General features: G+C 50.6%; 1 protein-coding gene across 2 annotated transcripts in view; it reads left to right on the top strand.

Annotated features, from left to right (window-relative positions):
* The window catches only part of SIDT1 (SID1 transmembrane family member 1), a 47929-nt gene extending 29335 nt beyond the window's left edge, over nt 1–18594 (top strand). For both annotated transcript variants that reach the window (XM_055710729.1, XM_055710728.1), the window contains exons 11-25: nt 2811–2882; nt 4493–4641; nt 5255–5328; nt 5863–5929; nt 6582–6655; nt 7239–7362; nt 8474–8591; nt 9559–9695; nt 11428–11536; nt 12737–12813; nt 13965–14011; nt 14808–14913; nt 15237–15347; nt 16080–16193; nt 17129–18594. In XM_055710729.1, the coding sequence (XP_055566704.1) occupies nt 2811–2882; nt 4493–4641; nt 5255–5328; nt 5863–5929; nt 6582–6655; nt 7239–7362; nt 8474–8591; nt 9559–9695; nt 11428–11536; nt 12737–12813; nt 13965–14011; nt 14808–14913; nt 15237–15347; nt 16080–16193; nt 17129–17191 (1442 nt within the window). In that variant the 3' untranslated portion in view covers nt 17192–18594. The remainder of the gene's footprint in view (nt 1–2810; nt 2883–4492; nt 4642–5254; nt 5329–5862; nt 5930–6581; nt 6656–7238; nt 7363–8473; nt 8592–9558; nt 9696–11427; nt 11537–12736; nt 12814–13964; nt 14012–14807; nt 14914–15236; nt 15348–16079; nt 16194–17128) is intronic.
* Nucleotides 18595–18696: the final 102 nt, after the last annotated feature.

The raw sequence follows: 18696 nt of genomic DNA, 5'->3' as shown, positions 1-18696 counted from the left end.
TGTGCTTAAAAATATAACAATTTTAAGTCATTTGGAATGGATCCTGCTGTGAGACAACAGCAGGTCTTAGGGCCCTGGAGAAATGGGAAAGGCCTGTGTGTTGGGGAGTTTGGGGAAGCTGAAGGACCCTGGCCAAGGCAGGCTATGGAAGAGCTCCAGGGTGGTGACAAGGGATCACTGTCTAAGGCAAGGAGGCACAGTCTCAGCCAGGTGAGACCAGAAGCCCCAGGGAGTGCTGCTGGCGCTGCAGCTGAGGGTTCATGTGCCTGGAGGCAGCTTAGAAGCTGCTTTCCAAGCTGTGCTGGTAAGAGGTGGAAATCAAATTCTGGTGCTTGGGAGGTTCCCAAAGAAGCTGCAGGGCACAGATATTGTGCTTAGCGTGGACCTGGAGGGCAGAGAACTGTGTTCCTGGGCAAGGAGGATTGCTGAACAGCATCCCTGTGAAAGGACAGACGAGTGCAGTTCCTTCACAGCTTACAAGTTTCCTCCCAGAGGCACCTGCTCCTTCTGTGACCTGTCCTCTCCCTTATACTCTATGCCGCCTTCTCATGTGTGGCACTGCATGTCACAGCCATATCCTTTCTTCCTACCCACATGCTGTTTCTTTCTTTATTGTGTCTTTTTGGGGTGTGTGTCTGATGCCTATGAAATGGTAACTAGCATCTTCCATGTCCTCCAGATCACCAGGGCATGCCGGCTTTCTCTTAATTATTTTTTTTTCCTACTCTTCCCACCCACTGAAATTTCTCTTCCTCCAAAGTACCCCTAGGTCTTGCTGCCTTCATCACTTCTGTTTTCTTTCCCCTTCCCTACCAAGAAAGTGTGGATATAGGTGATGAGCAATATCTCTGGCCTTTGTCTTTGAATATTGTGCAACTTCATCTGCCCTTTTACTCCTGTCACCCACTTTACGCCCAGATTCTGTGGTTAACTTTTTTATTTTTAATCCTGTGGCACACCTCCTATGCCACATCATCACTGTCTGGTGGAGGCCAGAGCTGGAGGAACCACACCCAGTGCAGTACATTTACTTTGCTGACTCACTTGCACACTGGGAAGTAGGACTGAAATTACTGGGTGAGCTGGGTCCGAAGCAGCTGTTAGAGACAGGGCAGAGTGTCTCTTCTCCCTGCCATCCCTGCTTTGTCCAGATTTAAATCTTCCCTTGGTTACTTGGGAGAGAAGGCTGACAGGTCACTTAAGAGCATAAAGCCTGGTCTAAAATAAGGAGGGAGTATCCCTGTGGGACAGTACAGATGGGAGTAGGAACTGTGCATGTGCCTTGGTGCCATGAACATGGGGAAACACTGCTTTTGCCCCCTCCCCAGTGATCTGGATTTCCAAGTGACTTTAAAGCAACAGGAAAAACTGCCACGGGAGTGGGAGAGTTGCACAGCAGGTGATGAGTAGAAGGCGGATCTTGCTCCTGCAGCAACCTACAACATCCTGCTAATCCCATCTCAGGGCTGAAGGGGTGTCATAGGTGTGTGGTGTGCCAGAGCCTTCCCTCTGGCACCCAGTCCAGGCCATGTTTTCTGCTTCTGGTGCTCCTCTGAGCTGTTTGTTGCTCTGTTGGAGGGATGGGGCAGGAGGGTAGAGAAGCTGAAATGCAAATCAAGTCTTAGCCCACAGACCAACAAACACAGTGAACATGTCAAAGGAAAGCAGTAATTTGTACTTAAAACATCAAATGTCATTGCTGTATGGATGCTCTCCTGCCTAGGAATTGGGCTTGGGCAGGGAAAAATTTTGGGGCTCAGATGTAAAATCTGTGGCTAACAGAAATGGTACAAAAACCTACACAGGGTGTTACAGAAGCGGCCAGAATTGCCAGCTGGAAAGAGGAGTCTGCCTGTGCCTGTCAGTTTGGGACAGATCAGGTACTGAGCAGCCAGAGGTGGTGCAGCTTGGAAGTCAGGCCATTGCCAGGCTGCAGTAAGATTGCTTGCTTTCAAATATTATCCTGTGTCCCTCTGCTGCTGACTGGCCACACGACGTTGTTGCAAAGGTGAAACTTTATAAGCAGCTGGATCTGTCTCACTTTGCCACTACTGGAAGACATGGTGCCATGGGACTTAGCTGGCTGTGTTTCCTGCCACGTTTGTCTGCTGCCAGTTCAGCAGCTGATCCCCAGAAGGGGAGGCAAAAAAGATGAGTGTGGAGGCAGGAAGGGAAAGTCCGAGTGCCACTTGATTGGGAGGTGCCAGTCCTCCTTGCTTCAGGTGTGCTGGTGGGAGGCAAGGACCTCCCAGCCCTCAAAGGCTTGCCCTTCTTGACATCAGCACAAGATCATGACCGCTTTTTGCACAGAGCATTTCTTGCTTTCTCCTTGCTTGGTTAAAACTATGTAGCTGTCTGGCCAAAGGCTGTCTACGACTCTTCCAGCTATAACTGGAGGTATCAGTATTTGAATAGGTCACTGTGTGAGGAGGGGAAGGAGAACGAGAAATTCAGAAAGGTGCTCTTTCTGAATATTTTCTCAGAATATTGTGAGACTTGCTCTAGAATTTGCCAGGTCTTGCAGCCCCATAATGGGATCCTTAAAAGGTGCTGGAGGGAGCCTTGTGCTTTTGTGAGGCAAACTGGCAGCCTGTGTGGGCAGGCTGAAGGGAAAGGGTTTGCTTCACGTTGCAAAGCAAGGGTTTCCCTTTTGCATAATGTGCTCTAGAGGGAGACTGCCATCTGTTTGGAGAAATGCTGCTTTCCCCAAGCCCCTCCAGCTCTTGGAGCTGTTCGTATTCACCTCAGAGATGTGTTTCAAAGCACTGAGATGAAACTAACTGTCCCTTTTGGGTCTGTTTCCATTGCAGGATCTGGGATTATGACATCTTCGCACCCCATCACAGCCAGCACCCCTGAGGGAAGCAGCTATGGTGCTATTGGTACAGTATCTTCCAGAACTGGGGGCACGGGGCTGGTTCTGCCTCAGGCAGAGGAAGGCACTTTAAGGTGCCTTAGAGCCAGAGGGAATAAAGCTGCAAGCTTGTGTAGGAGCAGCTTGCAACTACTTGAAAAAGAAAATTGCAGCTTGGCAGGTTCAAATTGCATTTTAGGGCAGAACACCTACATCAAAAAGGTGGCAAACCTCTGGAAGAGGTGCCCAGACAGACTGTGTCATTGGAAATGTTTGTCACTGCTAAACAAAGCCACAGTCACCTGATAAGTGTTGGTGACAATGCTGCTTCAGGCAGGAGGTTGACTAGGGACTGACACAGGTCCCTTCCAACCAAGCTTCTAGGAGCCTGTTAGTTCATCAAGCCGGCCTTTAGACCAAAGCTTGCCTTTAACTGGAAGTCTGAAGGGTTGTGTCTTGCAAGGCAAGACAGAATCAGAGCTTCTTGTCGTTCAGAAGTTTCACTAGAGGAGAAAAAATGTCATGCTGTCAACAGGTGAAACATGCCCTGGCAGCAGAGGAGGAAGAAAAGCTTTCAAGGGTCCTGCTAATCTGATAGGATAGGAAATGCCTTCCTTTGCCAGAGTACTTCTGTTGTAAGGAGATTGAGTTTTCCCCTCCTGTGGAGGGATTGGTATTGAATAGTTTGGTGATGTGGACTTTTGGGCATAATCCTTGAATTTGACAGCTTCAGAACCCAGGTTGTGGGGTGAGGTGGTGCAAGTCCAGGGCAGTGTGAGGCAGCTACTCAAATGTGAGCTGGTCCCTGCTGAGGAGGTATTTGCTCCAGATATCACCCAGTTGTTGGACTGTGAAGGTGTGATACCTGAACACCTGACAAAGAAACGTATCACCGATACTTCATGAGGTTTGGGAAAAATTCAGGAGGACTTAAATCCTGGAACAGAGTTGATGGCTTCAGCACCACACTAACCCCATTCCCCAATTCCCAAGGAAATGCTTTAAAAAAGTTTGGGAAATAAGGAAGAAACTTGTGTTCTGCTCATGCCAGTATGGGTAATGGGCTGGCTGGGAGCTTGGCCAGCCTTGTGGGAAGTGCAGGCAGGTCCTGGTGACCTGCAGGTGATTGATACTGTAGATGCAATGGGAGCAAAGTTGATGCTCTGCCTGCTTTGAAAAATGGATTTTCTTCCTCTCTGTCTTTTTTTCTACAATATTTTTAGAAAAGTGTATATATAAAGCTTACATAAAATCTGGAGATGAACTAGGTCAGCCTGTTTGTGACCCCTGCACAGTCCACTGCTTTCACTTGAGCTTCCTGGCTTGTCTCAGCCTTCCAGATTTCAGAGCTCAGGCTAGTAAAGAGTAGAAAATGTCAGAGATGAGAAGTAATCGAATAAAAGCAGAGGAAAATCCAAAGTGCTGCAGAGGGAGGAAGATGGTCCTTGAACGTGCTCTTAGCTAATAATCTGAGACTTTCAGGAAAGTTTGTGATCATGGACAAACTTGTTCCCTGAAATGGACATGTTAACTTGTCCCAGCAGATTTCAGCTGGTATCTGGGACAGCTTTCCTCTTGCTGTGCATAGAGGGATTTAGCATTTACCCTGCCTGTTTCCTCCTCCCTGCTCCGCTCCAGACGAGTCAAGCTCCAGCGGTGGACGTCAGTTGTCTTCCCCTGAGCGTGGGCTGCCAGCTGGTTCTGACACAGACAGCTCTGTGGAGGAAGAGAGCGACTTTGACACCATGCCAGAAATCGAAAGTGATAAGAACATCATCCGCACTAAGGTAACAGCTGGTATCGCAGCTGTGGCCATGATGCAGGGCCAGGACCAGCACTAGTCACTTGCCAGGTTTTTTAAGTTTCCGCTTCCCTTTTTAGGTGGATTTAATCTAAGAAATCTGAATGTGCTTGGTGGGTTTTTTTCAGAGTCTAGAAAGTTTTCCAGCTATGCTAAGTGTGCTACTGAAGTGAGTGATTTAATATGGAAAATCAGAATTTAATGGGGACTATTGAGAAAGGAGGAAGAAGGCAAGGGTGTCCCAGAAAGTCCAAGGAGGTGCAACAGCATAGGGGGGAAATAATCTGCAATAATAGGTATGAGTAGTGTGATGACATTGGATATACAGAGGGTCTTTAAGCTAGCAGTTCTCAAACTGCCTCCTTTTGTCGCCCCACACTGCTCCGCGTGACTCGGGGCCATTCCTGGAGGTCAGGGGGGTTTGCAGAACTCATTCCCCATAGACTCAAGGGACACAATGAGCTCGCTGTGTCAAAAATGGCCCAAATGGCACCAAGCTGCATACTGTCCAAATACATCAAGATCTGCTACTGGCTTCTGTAGTCTTCACTAGTTCTTTTCTGTTTTCTTCCCTTGTTCCCCACCCACTAATGTTTTAGGTGTTCCTCTATCTATCAGACTTGTCCAGGAAGGACCGAAGGATTGTTAGCAAAAAATACAAAATCTATTTCTGGTAAGGAGAAGACGACAAACTGGTAAGGCCCAAGTTCTGGACCCAGTATCTGGTTGTGCAGCCTGTCCACAAGTCCTTCTGAACCATGCTTTAGACCTGAGGATATTCTTTGAACCATTCTGTTATACATTCTGACCCTGTTCCAACAAGTAACTGCAGATCCCACATACCTCAGATAAGGACATTGGTGAACAATTGCACACATGATCCTGGCAATGGATTCTGGTTTGCATGATTGCTTTAAAATCTGCCAACAACTGGTGTGCTGGAACGTACTGGGGAAGAGGAGAAACAGGCACTCAAAACACACGAGCTTGTGGTCCACATACTGGCTTTTCTTGTGTCCTTAGCACATTTGCTCTTCTGCTTCAGGAGATGATTACCAGAGGTATAAAGCTCCAGCTGGGAGAGCAGGGTCTGTGCCCTTAGGTACTGAGGTGTACACACTCCTCCACAAGCACTGTGGGGTTCTGTTTTGGGTGTGCACAAATTGTTTTGGTGTGTGTAACTGCTGCTACTGTCTCCTTTCTACAGGAATATCATCACCATTGCAGTGTTTTATGCCTTGCCGGTCATTCAGCTCGTCATCACTTATCAGACGGTGCGTTGGGCTCTGGCTGTCCCCTGTGCTTGGGTCCTCTTGCCTTTAAATCTGCTTTGTAGTTGCATGGTGTAAGGATGACAGTCACAGTGAAACTGGCATCACCCAGGAATCCTGCTTGGTCTGAGGGGCAGTTTACCTTGGCTGCTCTCTGCACTGTGTGTTGAGCATTGCTGCTAGCTTGGCTCACTGAGCTTGCAGTTCTGCTATTTTTGCCTGGGAGGTGGGAGTGCAGCAGTTTTCCTGCTCATCTGATGTCTCATTTGGGTCCTGTTTCATTTTAGAGGCAGGAGGAATCTGCTGTTACCGCTAAAAGGTAACTGAAAGCAAGTTAGGGTTTGCTGTGATATGATTTTTCCCTTCTCCCCATCCTTGCTATCCCACTGTTGTTCAGATATCTGCAAGCAGGTCTATTAGTCATGGTGTTGAGAGCACATAACATGTTTCCTCTGAAGACTGTTGTCAGGTCTGTGGCAACATCTTGTCCCCCCAAAAAAGCTTCACTTGCAGGTCTCATTACTCCCCTCTGCCAGCACTAGAGCTAGGCTGTGTCCTGGCATGCCTTGTGTACATGCAGTGTTTGCACAAAGCAAACCCCCCAAGAACAGGGAGGATTTGCTAATATCTGGTCTCCCACCTCCTCTCCATTCAGGTAGTGAACGTGACGGGCAATCAAGACATTTGCTACTACAACTTTCTGTGCGCTCATCCCCTTGGGGTGCTGAGGTGAGTGAGCCCTGCTGTCACTGCATTATAGTCTCATGCCTCCTGAGTGTTTGTCTTGTGCCTGGGTCAGGATTTTATCCTTGCCAGGCTCGCAATAACTGTGGTGGCAAGACAAACCACTGAGAGTTTAGGACTCTGAGCTTACTGTTTTGCTCAGCAGCGGCTTTCTGTTGCGGACACACATGCACCTGGGAACATATGGTACCTGCGTTGCCCTAACAAACCTACAGCACAACAATTAGGTGCTCCTGTGCTCTTTTGGACACTTTCACTTGTATCCAAAGAGCAGCAGCTCTGCAAAGAAGTTCAGATCAGTACTTTCAGTGCAGCATTTCTCTGAATGAATGTGGGAGTACAAAGAAAGCCCAGAGTTGGGAATCTCACAAAAAGTGCTAAATCTATTGGGGCAGGTGAACTATTTAACCTAAAATTGTCATCCAGGGTATAAAACTGTCAGGTGTTTGGCAGCTGCTGAGATGAAGGATGATGGAGGGGGAGCAAAATGGATTCATCTTGTCATGGCTCAGGGTTCAGCTTCCTGCTGCTTTACTGCCGTTACCTTAAACCTTCTTTTTCCCTGCAGTGCCTTCAACAACATCCTCAGTAATGTGGGCCACATGCTGCTGGGCTTTCTATTCCTTCTCATTGTGTTGCGCAGGGACATTCTCCACCGTCGGGCCATGGAGATGAAAGATATCTATACCCTGGTAGGAATCATGGTTGCATGGGGCTGAATGGAGGGAGGAAAGACAGGGAGAACTTGAAAACTTGAGTGATACACAGTGGGTTTCCATTTTTCCATTTGCTTCCTTGCTGAAGGATTGAATACTCCTCCTCTTTTTTTTTTTTTTTTTTTTTTTTTTTTTTTTTTCCCCTCCCCTGAAAAAGGATCTAGGTGGGACACTTACGTTCTTGCACACGCCAATACTTTAGTTTACAGTACGTCCGTACTGCTGTGGTGACCTAGCCTGGGCTTGCAAAGAAAAGGAGATGAGGAGATGAATGACTATCATGGCTGTGGGTTTTTCTCCAGTGCTTATTGTGGAGGAACTGGAACAGCAGAAGTGTCCCAAGATGCTTTTGTTTATAGTGAGGTTTGATTTGTCTTAAACAATCAGGAGTTCCTTCTTGACACTCCTGTTAGCAAGAGGGAATAGAGCTGCCTATGGTACTGCAGAAGAATTTGGCAGCCTGTAGCTCTGAAGCAGAGCTGCTTGTAGCCAGAGCTTCTGGAGTCTCTTCAGTATCTTCGGGGAGAGGATGGAGAAATCTGCAGCCCTGAGGGCAGTGGTGCTGATGGCTTTTGGAGACAAACAATTTTGCTTCCACTGGCTTGGTAGCAAGTAAAGGCCTTAGCAGTTCTAAGGGTCTGCTGCTTATGGTTTTCAGATGAGATCTCAGCCAGATTGTGATGGAGGTGCCTTCTCATGTGGGCTGATGGGCTCTTCTCAGGTGCTTTTAACTCCCTACTGACCCCAAGAGCGAAGCTGCTGTTCTGGGTCCCCAGTGCTTTCCCAATTTTGGGCAGGGTGTAGCGTGGCACAAGATACAGGACAGATATTTTTTAGTCTTAAGATGTTAGTACCAGGTCTTAGACTAGAAGTTTCTGTGTGATTAGCTTGTTTGTTGCCTGTGGATTCATCTGGCTATGCAGTGTGGCTAAATCCAGAGCCTGTGGTTGCGCACAGTATGCTGTGCTGTGCTGGTGACTGAAGGACACGTGCAGGGGTTAGGAGGGATGAAGTGGTGGAGCGTGCAAGCTCATTTGTTGTCAGGATATAGCAAGAGTACTTACTACACAGCTCTGTTCTCTTCTAGGACTATGGGATCCCAAAGCATTTTGGTCTCTTTTACGCTATGGGCATCGCTCTGATGATGGAAGGCGTGCTTAGTGCCTGTTATCATGTCTGCCCTAATTACTCCAACTTCCAGTTTGGTAAGCTGAGATTCCTTTCTCCTTTTGAGCTGTAGGTAGGATTTGACGTGCTCCGTCTTCTGCTTAGTTGCTGGCACTTCCCATCCCTCTACCCTTACAAACCGCCTTGTAGTCTGCCTGTTCCAGGACTCGGTCAGGAGGCAGTGAGGCTTTGGATGCTGGGGACTAACACATTTCAGCCTCCTCTCCAGACCGTGGGACTCTAGTAGTACTCTGCTGGCAAGATCTCCCTTTGCTTTTACAGCTTAGTGTTGGAAAATAGTAAGTGCACAGCCTTGAGTGGCAGAGTGCTCAAGCCTAGGAAGTCTTTGCCTTCTGAGTGGAAACTTTCCCGTGTGGGGTCTTTTGCTTTCCTGGGGAAGAGAAGACTAGGGCAGGATCTTGTCTATGTGTGTAAATACTCAATGAGAGAGAATGAAGATGTGTGAGCCAGGTTCTTCTCAGTGGTGCCCAGTGACAGAACAAGAGGTGATGGACACGAATTAAAACACCAGAAACTCCATCTGAACACAAGAAAAAAATATTATTTTTTTTTTAATACTTTGAGGGTAGCCGAAGACTGAATGGGTTGCCCCAAGAGGTTGTGAAGTCTTCTGTGGAGATCTGCAAAGCCTAACAGGACAACCCTTTCATAGTTGATCCTGCTTGAGCAGGGGGTCTTGGACCAGACAACCTCCAGAGGTCCCTTCTAACCTCAATCATTCTGTGATTCCCTCTCTGCTTCTGTGCTGCACTGTGGATGCTTATTTTCTGAGCCCCTTTAGTTTTCGTTGCCCCAGAGCATGGTAGATGTGCTGCAAAATGGCAAAGCACAAAGTGGTGTACAATGTAGTGCAGCGTCAGGGGTTTGTGCCTGCCAGCCTTGGGTTTGGCCCTGCTGCTGTGCTTCTTTATATGGACTTGGAGCAGCTTTCTCAGCCTACTGGAAGCACCTGATTTCAGTGTTTCTGTTGTGCTCCCTTCACAGATACCTCCTTCATGTACATGATCGCAGGACTGTGCATGCTGAAGCTCTACCAGACCCGCCACCCAGACATCAATGCCAGCGCCTACTCTGCCTATGCCTCGTTTGCTGTGGTGATCTGTCTAGCCGTCCTTGGAGTGGTATGGCCCCTCTTACCTACCTGCTTCTCTGGGAGGAGATGGTGTGGCTGGGAGCACACCTTAAGTGGGCAAATGACTGGGGAGAGCAACAGGGTAGGATAAGAGTGTGTTAAGCAGCTGCTAGCATGTGTATTCCCAGTACTCCTGGGCTTTCCCTCCTCCTTTCCCCTGAGCTTGCGGGGGGGGGGGGGGGGGGGAGGAGAGCAGAGCAATTTTCTCTAGGTCAGCTCCTTTTTGGGCTTTGCCCACCATATGCCGTCCTCCTCAAGAGCAGAAACTCGTGTATCCAGGTATCCACATCTAAGCATGCAGTGGGTCTCCTGTGGGGTGGCTCACCTTGGAGGAGGGGGTGGGGGTGAGGCTGGCTGAGCTGCCAAGATGAGTGTTCTCTACTTAATTGCTTGTGCCTCTTTCTTCCCTTTGGAGAACTCTCTGTTGCTGGGCACAGGTCTTGCAGTTGGCCTTCCTACCTTTGGAGAGGCGCAGGGCTAGCATAATGGTTGGGGGGCTCCCAGGCAAGTTTCTCGAGTCCCTGCCTATAGAAATGGGCAGTGAGGCAGGAGCCACCAGTCGCTCCTGTGCACTAACAGTAACTGACCAGTCAGACTGGTACCAGGGCTTTGCCTGGTTGCTCATAGCATTGCAAGTACTGAGCTGGGCTTGTCTGAATCCCCAGCCTGTGCTTTACCTTGGATGTCTCTGTTTCTCTTCTTTTGAAGGACTCAATTTTGTTCAGCAGCAACCAGGCAAAGTCCATTGCTTGCTTGCTCTGAACGGGCGGCTAGATCCCAGCGGGCTGTTGGCCCCTCGCTATCACACATAATGCAGGGAATCAACTGACTCTGCAAAGGTCTCTGGGTAGGATACTGTGTGTGGGATAAGGCATGCAGGAGCAGCTGGTGAACTTGGGACGTCTCAAGAATCTCTTGATAGCTCTGGCAGATTTGCACACCCAGGTTCAAAACAAGGGGGTTTTCTTATGGGATGCTGTGTCTTTTCTTGTGAGATGCTTTGGAGCTCTTCAGTGGAGCTTATAAGCTGCATGTCTCCCTTGCTCCATCCGCATAGAGGTGGCTTTTCTGCTTTTAGTTTGGTGGGGTTTTGAGGTTTTTTTTCCCCACACAAAAGGAAAATTTCAGGTGTGCCCCAGTGGAGGGTAGTGTTTGGTCACAGCCTGACAGCAGATAAGAGTTTCCAGACTCCTTAATGTATAACTGAAAAAATTAAAGTTTTAATATAGCATTAACTTGCGTGTGTAGGTCACTTCCAGTCCTTAAATAAAGCAGAAGTGTACAATAGGAGCAATTACCTGCAGAGCAGTTTTGTCCTTTTTGGTCTACTGCAGCATAGTTGTTGGTGTACCAGTTGGCTCCCTGGCTGCCTTTGTGAAAATGCAGCTCCTGGCTAGAGAGCTGCTGCCCAGCTCAGCCGAGAGCGCTTGCCTGGCCTGGGGGTCCCTGCAGTTTTGCTCCCCGGGCCAGATGCCATCCTTCCATACTGCTGTTATTGTCTGATGGGACATTCAGAAAGAATCATCTCCTCTCCAGAATGCTGAGCTCCTCTTGCTTCTCTGGACTTAGTTTTGGATTTATACGTGTTTTCATGTTGGAAGATTTAGGGGTTTCTCTTCCATGTCAGTGAGGTTCCCGAATGCCCCACGGTGATATAGGAGAGGAAAGGATTAGCTTGCTGATAACAGGGCTCAGTTTGCTTTTGATGTCTTTACTTTCAGGTGTTTGGGAAAAATGACATGTGGTTTTGGGTCATTTTCTCAATTATCCACGTTTTTGCCTCACTGGCTCTCAGCACCCAGATCTACTACATGGGCCGCTTCAAGATTGGTAAGTGCTGTGACTGAACCGTCACGCTCTAGGGTGTGTGGGTGTCTCCTCTCCTCGCCTGTGTGAGTCACCTGTGGCCTGTGCTTGTGTTCTGGGTTACCCTGTCCTCTCATCGACCTGATGCTCTTCCTGGCCTCTGAAGTCCTTGCGCTGCTGCTTCCCAGACCCATGGGAGTCAGCAGAAACCTGTAGTTTCTGCTGTGTAGTGGCAGAAGAGCTGGGCTCGGAGGGAGCCTGCCCTTCAGCTACAGCTCTCCCTAGGGCTGTGCTCAGCGTGGTGAGCTACATAAAACCCTGTCATGGGGTGAGGGGGGAGAGGGTCTGGTGGGGAACCTGGCTCTTGTGCTCTGCTTACAAACATGTTTCTCCTTCCTCTTCCGCTCCTGTCTGCCTCAGATGGTCCTGACTCAGGTAACTGTCAGCAGCTCTCTTTTATTTCTCTGTTGAACTGATTGAGCAGCGTTGTAGCGGTTGGGGACGCATGGATGTGTGTGGGGAGCCAAGCTCGCGTGCCACCTGGGGTCGGCTCTTGAGAAGTGAAGTGCATTTGCCAGCAGCGCTGCCAGCCCCGTACCCTGGCAGGAAGGGGCTGATATAGCACAGGAGAGCTCTGATCTTGGCGCAGGAGCCTTTTCAAGCTCCACACCTGTGACTGAAGAGGGGCATGTGTGTGCATGCATGTCTGTCCATGGCCACTGACACTGATGGCTCCCCAGTGAAGCATCTGCAATGATTTTGAGAGCAGGAGTGACTTGCGTGCTCTGCCTCTCTAGGACACTCTAAGGGCTGTGGGATCAGTTTCTGCTGTTTCTCTGCTCTGGCAGCTTGTTCTGTGGAAGGTGCTCTTCCCCCTTCCTGCACACACATCTCTCTTTCAGAGATGCAGTTGCAAAGCCAGCCTGTTTATGTGTACAGACACTGTTTGTTTGAATTCTGGGCAGTGCTAGTGTTGAGGGGATTTTTTTTTAAATTATTTTTTTCCCCTTGTCATTTTGCCTAAATGCCATCCACATCCCGTGGTGGCTGCCTTTATGCTCAGCCCTTATGCTCCCAAAGGGCGAGAAATTAATCTGTTGACACCTTGACCACCCGCAGGCTGGATTCTCTGTTGTCAGCCGGTGGGTGCCAGCGTCTTTCCCCGTAGGCATTTTGGAGCTCACTCTACTGGCTGTTCTGGCTTTTTATCCTCTTCTTTGACAGACTTGGGGATATTTCGACGGGCAGTGATGGTGCTGTACACGGACTGTATCCAGCAGTGCAGTCGACCGATGTACATGGTAGGTGATTTCTCATCTCAGCACCTCTCTCAGCAATTGCTCACTTTCTAGGCAATGCGCAGAGGAAAGAGGTGTGGCAGAAGTGATGCTCCCTGCTTCCCTTCTTCACCCTCCCCCAAAATGTTTGGGTGTGTGTAGATCTCTGCTGGAGGGGTGTACCCCCCACCTCCAGGCCTCCCCAGATCTCAGGCTTGGTGAATAAAACGTCAGAGCAAAGGTGATACAAGCATGAGGGGATTTCCTTTTGCTCCTGCTCCCTGGGGGCACCTGTTTGAAGGAATGGGTATGGACGGGGCTCTGTGCAGCGCAGCCTCCCTTGGGCGGCCAGCGACTGTTTTGGTTCTGTGGCTTAAGCAACAGCTATTGCTATTTCTGCAGCACCTCAGGGCAGATAGCAATAAAAGTAAGAAATAGTAGCTGTTACCTTGTGTCTCACAGATTACTTTCTTCTTGGCACAACGTGCTAATTAGGGCTTGAAGCCTAAGTTTTTATCCATAGGCATCCTTTTTATTTTTTCTATTATCTTTTTTTTATTCTCCCATCTCTGAATAAGTGTCAGACGGAGTTTTGCAAGCAAGCTTGGTGCATTTGGGCATAAAGTAAGCCTGGCCAGCCTGAAATAGCTACATCGTGGAAGCAGCTGTAAGCATAAATGCACGTGCCCCACAGATGCAGCCCTTCTGCCTGCTGTAGTTACAGCGCTTCCCTGCTAATGGTGAGATGGGTGAAAAAAGGTTGTGCGGACATGCGTGGGATGCTATCCAAAGCTTTCCCGGCTGCCTCTTTTAAGCATGTCCTTGCTCTGTGCAACAATTTTTCTGTAAAATGGTGGGAGGGAAGGAGTCTAACAAAAAAAACAGTGGAAACAGTCAAAGGATTTGCAGAGCCTTGTGAGACTAAGCTTTAAGTTCTGGACTTGTTCTTCTTTAGATGTTTAGTCTCCTTGCAACACTTCCAAATCTGTGAGGGCTGAAGCAGTTTCCATCTGGCAAAAGCTCCCACAGAGCAAACTTCAGAGCCAGGGGCATGTGTGTTTGTAGGAACCAGGCTCCAAATCATCACATAATGATGATATCCTGAATTTCTGAGGCAGAGGCCTCTTTTTGCATTTCCTTCTGCTTTCATATGATCATCAGTGTCTCCTCTTCAGGACAGGATGGTGCTGCTCATTGTTGGAAACCTGGTCAACTGGTCCTTGTAAGTGAGGTGTTGGTGTCTTGTGTAGTTGTGCATGTGGGCAGCAGGATTCAGTACTGACACGCAGGTGGCCTGAAGTGACGGGGGAATGCAGCAGTGTCTGCACTAATCCTGTGCTGGGGTCCTTTGGACACGTCTTGGCAAGGAGCTTGGTCTGATGAGCACTGATGTTAGGCACCTCCACAGGATGCACTGCAGCACTGCGGAGCTACGTGAGGCACCCCTAAGTGTTTCAGCCGGTGCTGGCTCATGGCTTGTGTCTGAGTGAGCTTGCGGAGGGCTGGGCTGGTGCCGTGTTCCGCTGTACATGCGCTTCCCACGTAGCTGGGAGGTCTCTGGCGTGGCCAAGGTGCAGGAGCCTCAGCAGACTCGTTAGTCGCAGGTACAGAGCCAGCTCAGCAGTAACTGAATGGATGGGAGGAACCAACTATTGGATGAGACCTAAAATCATAGTCCCCGTCCCAAGTTCTTGCTTTTAGCTGAAGCTGCTTCTCATGGACTTGCCTTCTGCCAAACATACAGGTCTGGGGCCGACTCCTAGCAAGTGAGATGTGTTTGGCCAGGGGCTGAAGCAACCCAGGGCCCTTGCCTGTCCTCTGGGGTCTCTGGTTGCTCTCAGTGGCTCACCACGGTCCAGTTTGCTCAGCAGGGAGCAGAGGCGAACAGAGCTTCTCCTCCGGGGAATAGGGAGGCTGTGGCAGTGTTCTGTGGCCTGGGGGGCAGTGGGTGGCTGTCAGTTTGGGGATGTACCCTAGCAAAAGAGGCAGTCTAATGTCCATTCTTCCCTCTCTCTCAGTGCTATATTTGGGCTGGTGTATCGGCCCAGAGACTTCGCCTCCTACATACTGGGGATCTTTATCTGTAACTTGTTGCTGTATCTGGCTTTCTACATCATCATGAAGGTAAAGGGAGGCAGCTGCAGCTGTCCCTGGGGTGCCTGTCTCCAAAGGGGAAGGGATGGGCCTCTCTTTCTGGCTGCACTTTGGGTTCCTGTGGTGCTGTAGAGGGATGTGGAGGAGCCTTTGAGGGGCTCCAGGTGGGACAAGGTGTTGGTGTTGGGGAGGAATTCTGTGTAGCCATCTCGGGGGTGGCTGGGCTGTGCCTCCGTGGGGTGGGCAGCCTTTCGCAGAGGTGGATGGTCCAGGCTGTCCTGTCAGCCCTGCGCATGGCTTTGGCTGCTGGGCAGAACTCAGGGCACATCGTGAGGCTATGTCCCTGTCTGCAGCTCCGCAGCTCTGAGAAGCTCCTGCCCATCCCCATGTTCTGCATCATGGCCACAGCAGTGGTGTGGGCAGCTGCCCTCTACTTCTTCTTCCAGACCCTCAGCAGCTGGGAGGTAAAGTTCCCCTTTCACCATCCTCTGTCCATCTTTCTCTCTCCTCATCTTTCCTTCCTGTTGTTCACACAAAAAATGCTCTGGGGAAGAGTGTAGGGCTGCTCCTGGAGAACTGAAAGGGTTTAACTCCTCCAGCAGACTGAGAAGGAAGCATGGGAAGCTGGGCCCGGCCAAAAATGATGGTAGGCATGTAGCTGTGGAGAGACTATTTATGACCCAGGTGATCCAGAGATGATTGGCCCTCACCAGGGGACAGAGGAGGAGTTGGGAAAATTAAAGCAAAACTGGGCAAATCCTGACTAGTGCTGGATGGACGACTTCTCCCTGGAGCAGGTGGCCAATGGGGAATAACCTGCTTGGGGCTGTGGGGGCTCTCCATGGCCTGGGAGGCTCTTAAATCCTGACTTCTAGCAAGACGCTGTGTCCATCTCCGTGGAAGTGAGTGGCTTGCTACAGGGTGGCCTGCTGAAGGCTGTGCAGCTTGTACTACGCAGGACCTCAAATGTGGGAACCAGAGTTCCCCGCATGTGGGTTGTGGCCCCAGATCCACCTCCAGCTCTAAGTATGACCGTGCATTCCTGTCCTGCTCTCGCCACATCTGGCCAACACAGTGCTTTTTCCTGGCTCCTGCATGAAGGGTTAAGACTGGGTGATCTCCAGAGGGTCCAACATGGCCAGCAGTGGCCCTCTGTGAGTGGATACCAGGTCCTGACCCCCTGCCCGCTCCCCTAGGAGACTCCAGCAGAGTCCCGGGAGAAGAACCGGCCGTGCATCCTGCTGGGCTTCTTCGATGACCATGATGTCTGGCACTTCCTCTCCGCGGCTGCCTTATTCTTCTCCTTTCTGGTGAGTCCTGCTAAGCCTCCCACGCTGCTGTATGGCCTTACCTCTCCTCTTCCTCCTTGTCCCTCTATCTGCATGGACCTGTGGCTGCCCCACAGAAGTGCCCCAACTCCTCTGACTGCTTCTGGGCCTCCTTCACAGTGGGATGCTCCTTGTTGGTGGGATCAGAGATCAAGCTTTCGCCTTTGGCTTGTTGCCCCCTGTGCCTCCCAGCCTCAAATTCCCTCTGGGGCTGTGGGTCAAACAGCTGTTGTGGGGAAGCTGAGGGGCTGCTGGTGTGACCAACCCTCTTGTGGGTTTGTGAGGACCTCCCAGGAAGGGACCCTACTCCCTTTGACCCAGGCATTAGGGTCACTGGCATGCTTAGCTCGCTGCTGGACTTTACATTACTTCTGCAGTTGACTCCTGTGCTCCTTTACTTGCTACCTCTTCTCAGGCCTGATGATCTGTATTGGTGACAAAGGTGGAGGCGTCCCCTGCAGTGGGGTCACAGCGTAGTGTTTTGGGGAAGTGGAGAGGGAGACGTTAACCCTAGCCATGTAAGATGCAAACTGTTTGCGAAGGAGCTGCCTGGCCACTTGTAATGTCTCAGCTGTGGTCAAGTGATTCTCGCACTGCTGCCTCCTGGATGGCTTTCCAGAGGCTAGCGATGAGGGACCGGTTTACAAGCAGCATCTCCATCGTGGCTGGGGCAGGTCTTTGCGGCACTGTAGGCAGAACAACCTGTCAGCTGTGCTGCCAGAGTGACTTGCTGGGAGCACTAACAGAAACAGTTAATCTGGCACATCTGCATGGGTTGCTGTCGTGACTCCTCTACATGCTGGAGACACGGCCCAGGTGAAGCACCCCTGTGATGAGATGCCGGCAGGAGGTGGCCATTCTCCCCCGCCGTGGGCTGGCCAGCGAGACCTGAAGCTACCTCACACTTTCCTCCTCAGGTCCTGCTGACCCTGGATGATGACCTGGATGTGGTGCGCAGGGACAAGATCCCGGTGTTCTGAGTCCCCAGGGGACCAGGGGCGTCCCAAACCGCTCAAAGGCATCGGGCCACTGGCGTCTGTGGGGAACGAGCCTACCTCAGTAGCCAACAACCCCCGTGGGAGCACGGGAGCTGGATCCCACAGCAAGCGTGAAGGCGTGCTGCGGTAACTGGGGCAGGCCCAGGAGGGAAGACAACATTTGCTCCTTTCCCCCCGCATCCTCTGGGGCAGGCACGGCCCAGTGCTGAGGCCAATGCACAGCCCTCTCTGGCTTGTAGGTGCAGCGGGTCCTGGAGCCAGTGAAGAGGGAAAAGCAGGAGGTGTCGGAGACCTTTGCTTCCTTCCTCCCTGCTGATGTGCTCCGCTTCCTCTCCCATGAGCAGGCTTGAGAGGTGCGGCGCAGCTCCTGCATCAGCAGCCGGTGCTGTACCCCAGGCTGCTGCCCTTGGAGAGTCCCTGCAGCAGCACGGGGAGCGTCTGGTTCCTGTCCTGCAGCCGCCAAGGGAGCAAAGGACTCCAGGCTGAGGTGGCGGTGGGAGACTGTTCTTTTTTTGCTGGGGAGGCTCCTCCTGTAGCTGGTGGGAAGCCACGGCAACAAGAGACTGCAGTGTTGGAGGGAGATGGCGGAGAGCTGCTGCGCCAGAGGCAGAACCCGCAGCTTGCTCTTGCAGCCGCTCCCACTTACTCGTATCGAGCAGCCTCACTTCTCCGGCAGCTCCGCCGCAGGCGCTCCGTGTGACGGTGCCCTTCGCAGCACCGGGAACGCCACCTCAAGCGACCCTCGGAGCGACGGTGCGGTGTAGCCGCAGCCCGGCACACTGGGCAGCTCCTTGGCAGCTCGGCTCCTGCTGCGTGGCCTTGCCGCGGGGGCGAGGCGGAATGGGGGGGCTGCCCGGCACCCTCAGACTTTCTCCCCCCCGGGCTTGCTTTGGGCAAACACGGCAGGGCCGGCTCCCTCTGGGGCTGGGAGTGTGGAGGCAGATTTCGGGCAGTTGTGCTTGAGCTTTTTAGCTGAGGGTCTGGACCAAACTTTCCAACTTTCCTGCATCTGAAATAAGTTTTTAAATGGTTTCTGCATTCTTCCTGAATTCTTAGCTGTTTAAAAAAAAACAAGAATAAGGTGTGAATTATTTCAGGCCTTGCATCTAAGATGTGACCCGTTATTGCTAATTTTGAATTTAAAAGTATTCTTTGAGGCCTGCCGTCCTTATTCTTGTCATTGAACATTTTTCCTTTGGTGTATGTGCATGTACCCAGTGATGCAAAGGCTCTATTCCACCTCTGCTCACCAAAGCAGACAACTATAGTAATTTTTACTTTAAGAAGTCTGTATCTCCTAGAAAGGTTTTGCATTAGCTCATTTTCATTTTTTTTTCTAAGTTGGAGTTTATCAAGACTGTCAATAAAATGAGTATTCCTGGTTCCCTGCTCTGCAGGTTGATCTGAATTCTTCTTGCCCCAGCTCTCAGCGATGGCAAAGAAAGCAGAGGGGTGCCCAGTGGTGTCACACAGCTGCTGTCATCCTT

The sequence above is a fragment of the Falco cherrug genome, chromosome 5, assembly GCF_023634085.1.
Source record: "Falco cherrug isolate bFalChe1 chromosome 5, bFalChe1.pri, whole genome shotgun sequence".
NCBI lineage: Eukaryota > Metazoa > Chordata > Aves > Falconiformes > Falconidae > Falco > Falco cherrug.
Note: the sequence above shows the minus strand (reverse complement) of the source record. Positions and strands in the feature narration are given on the sequence as shown.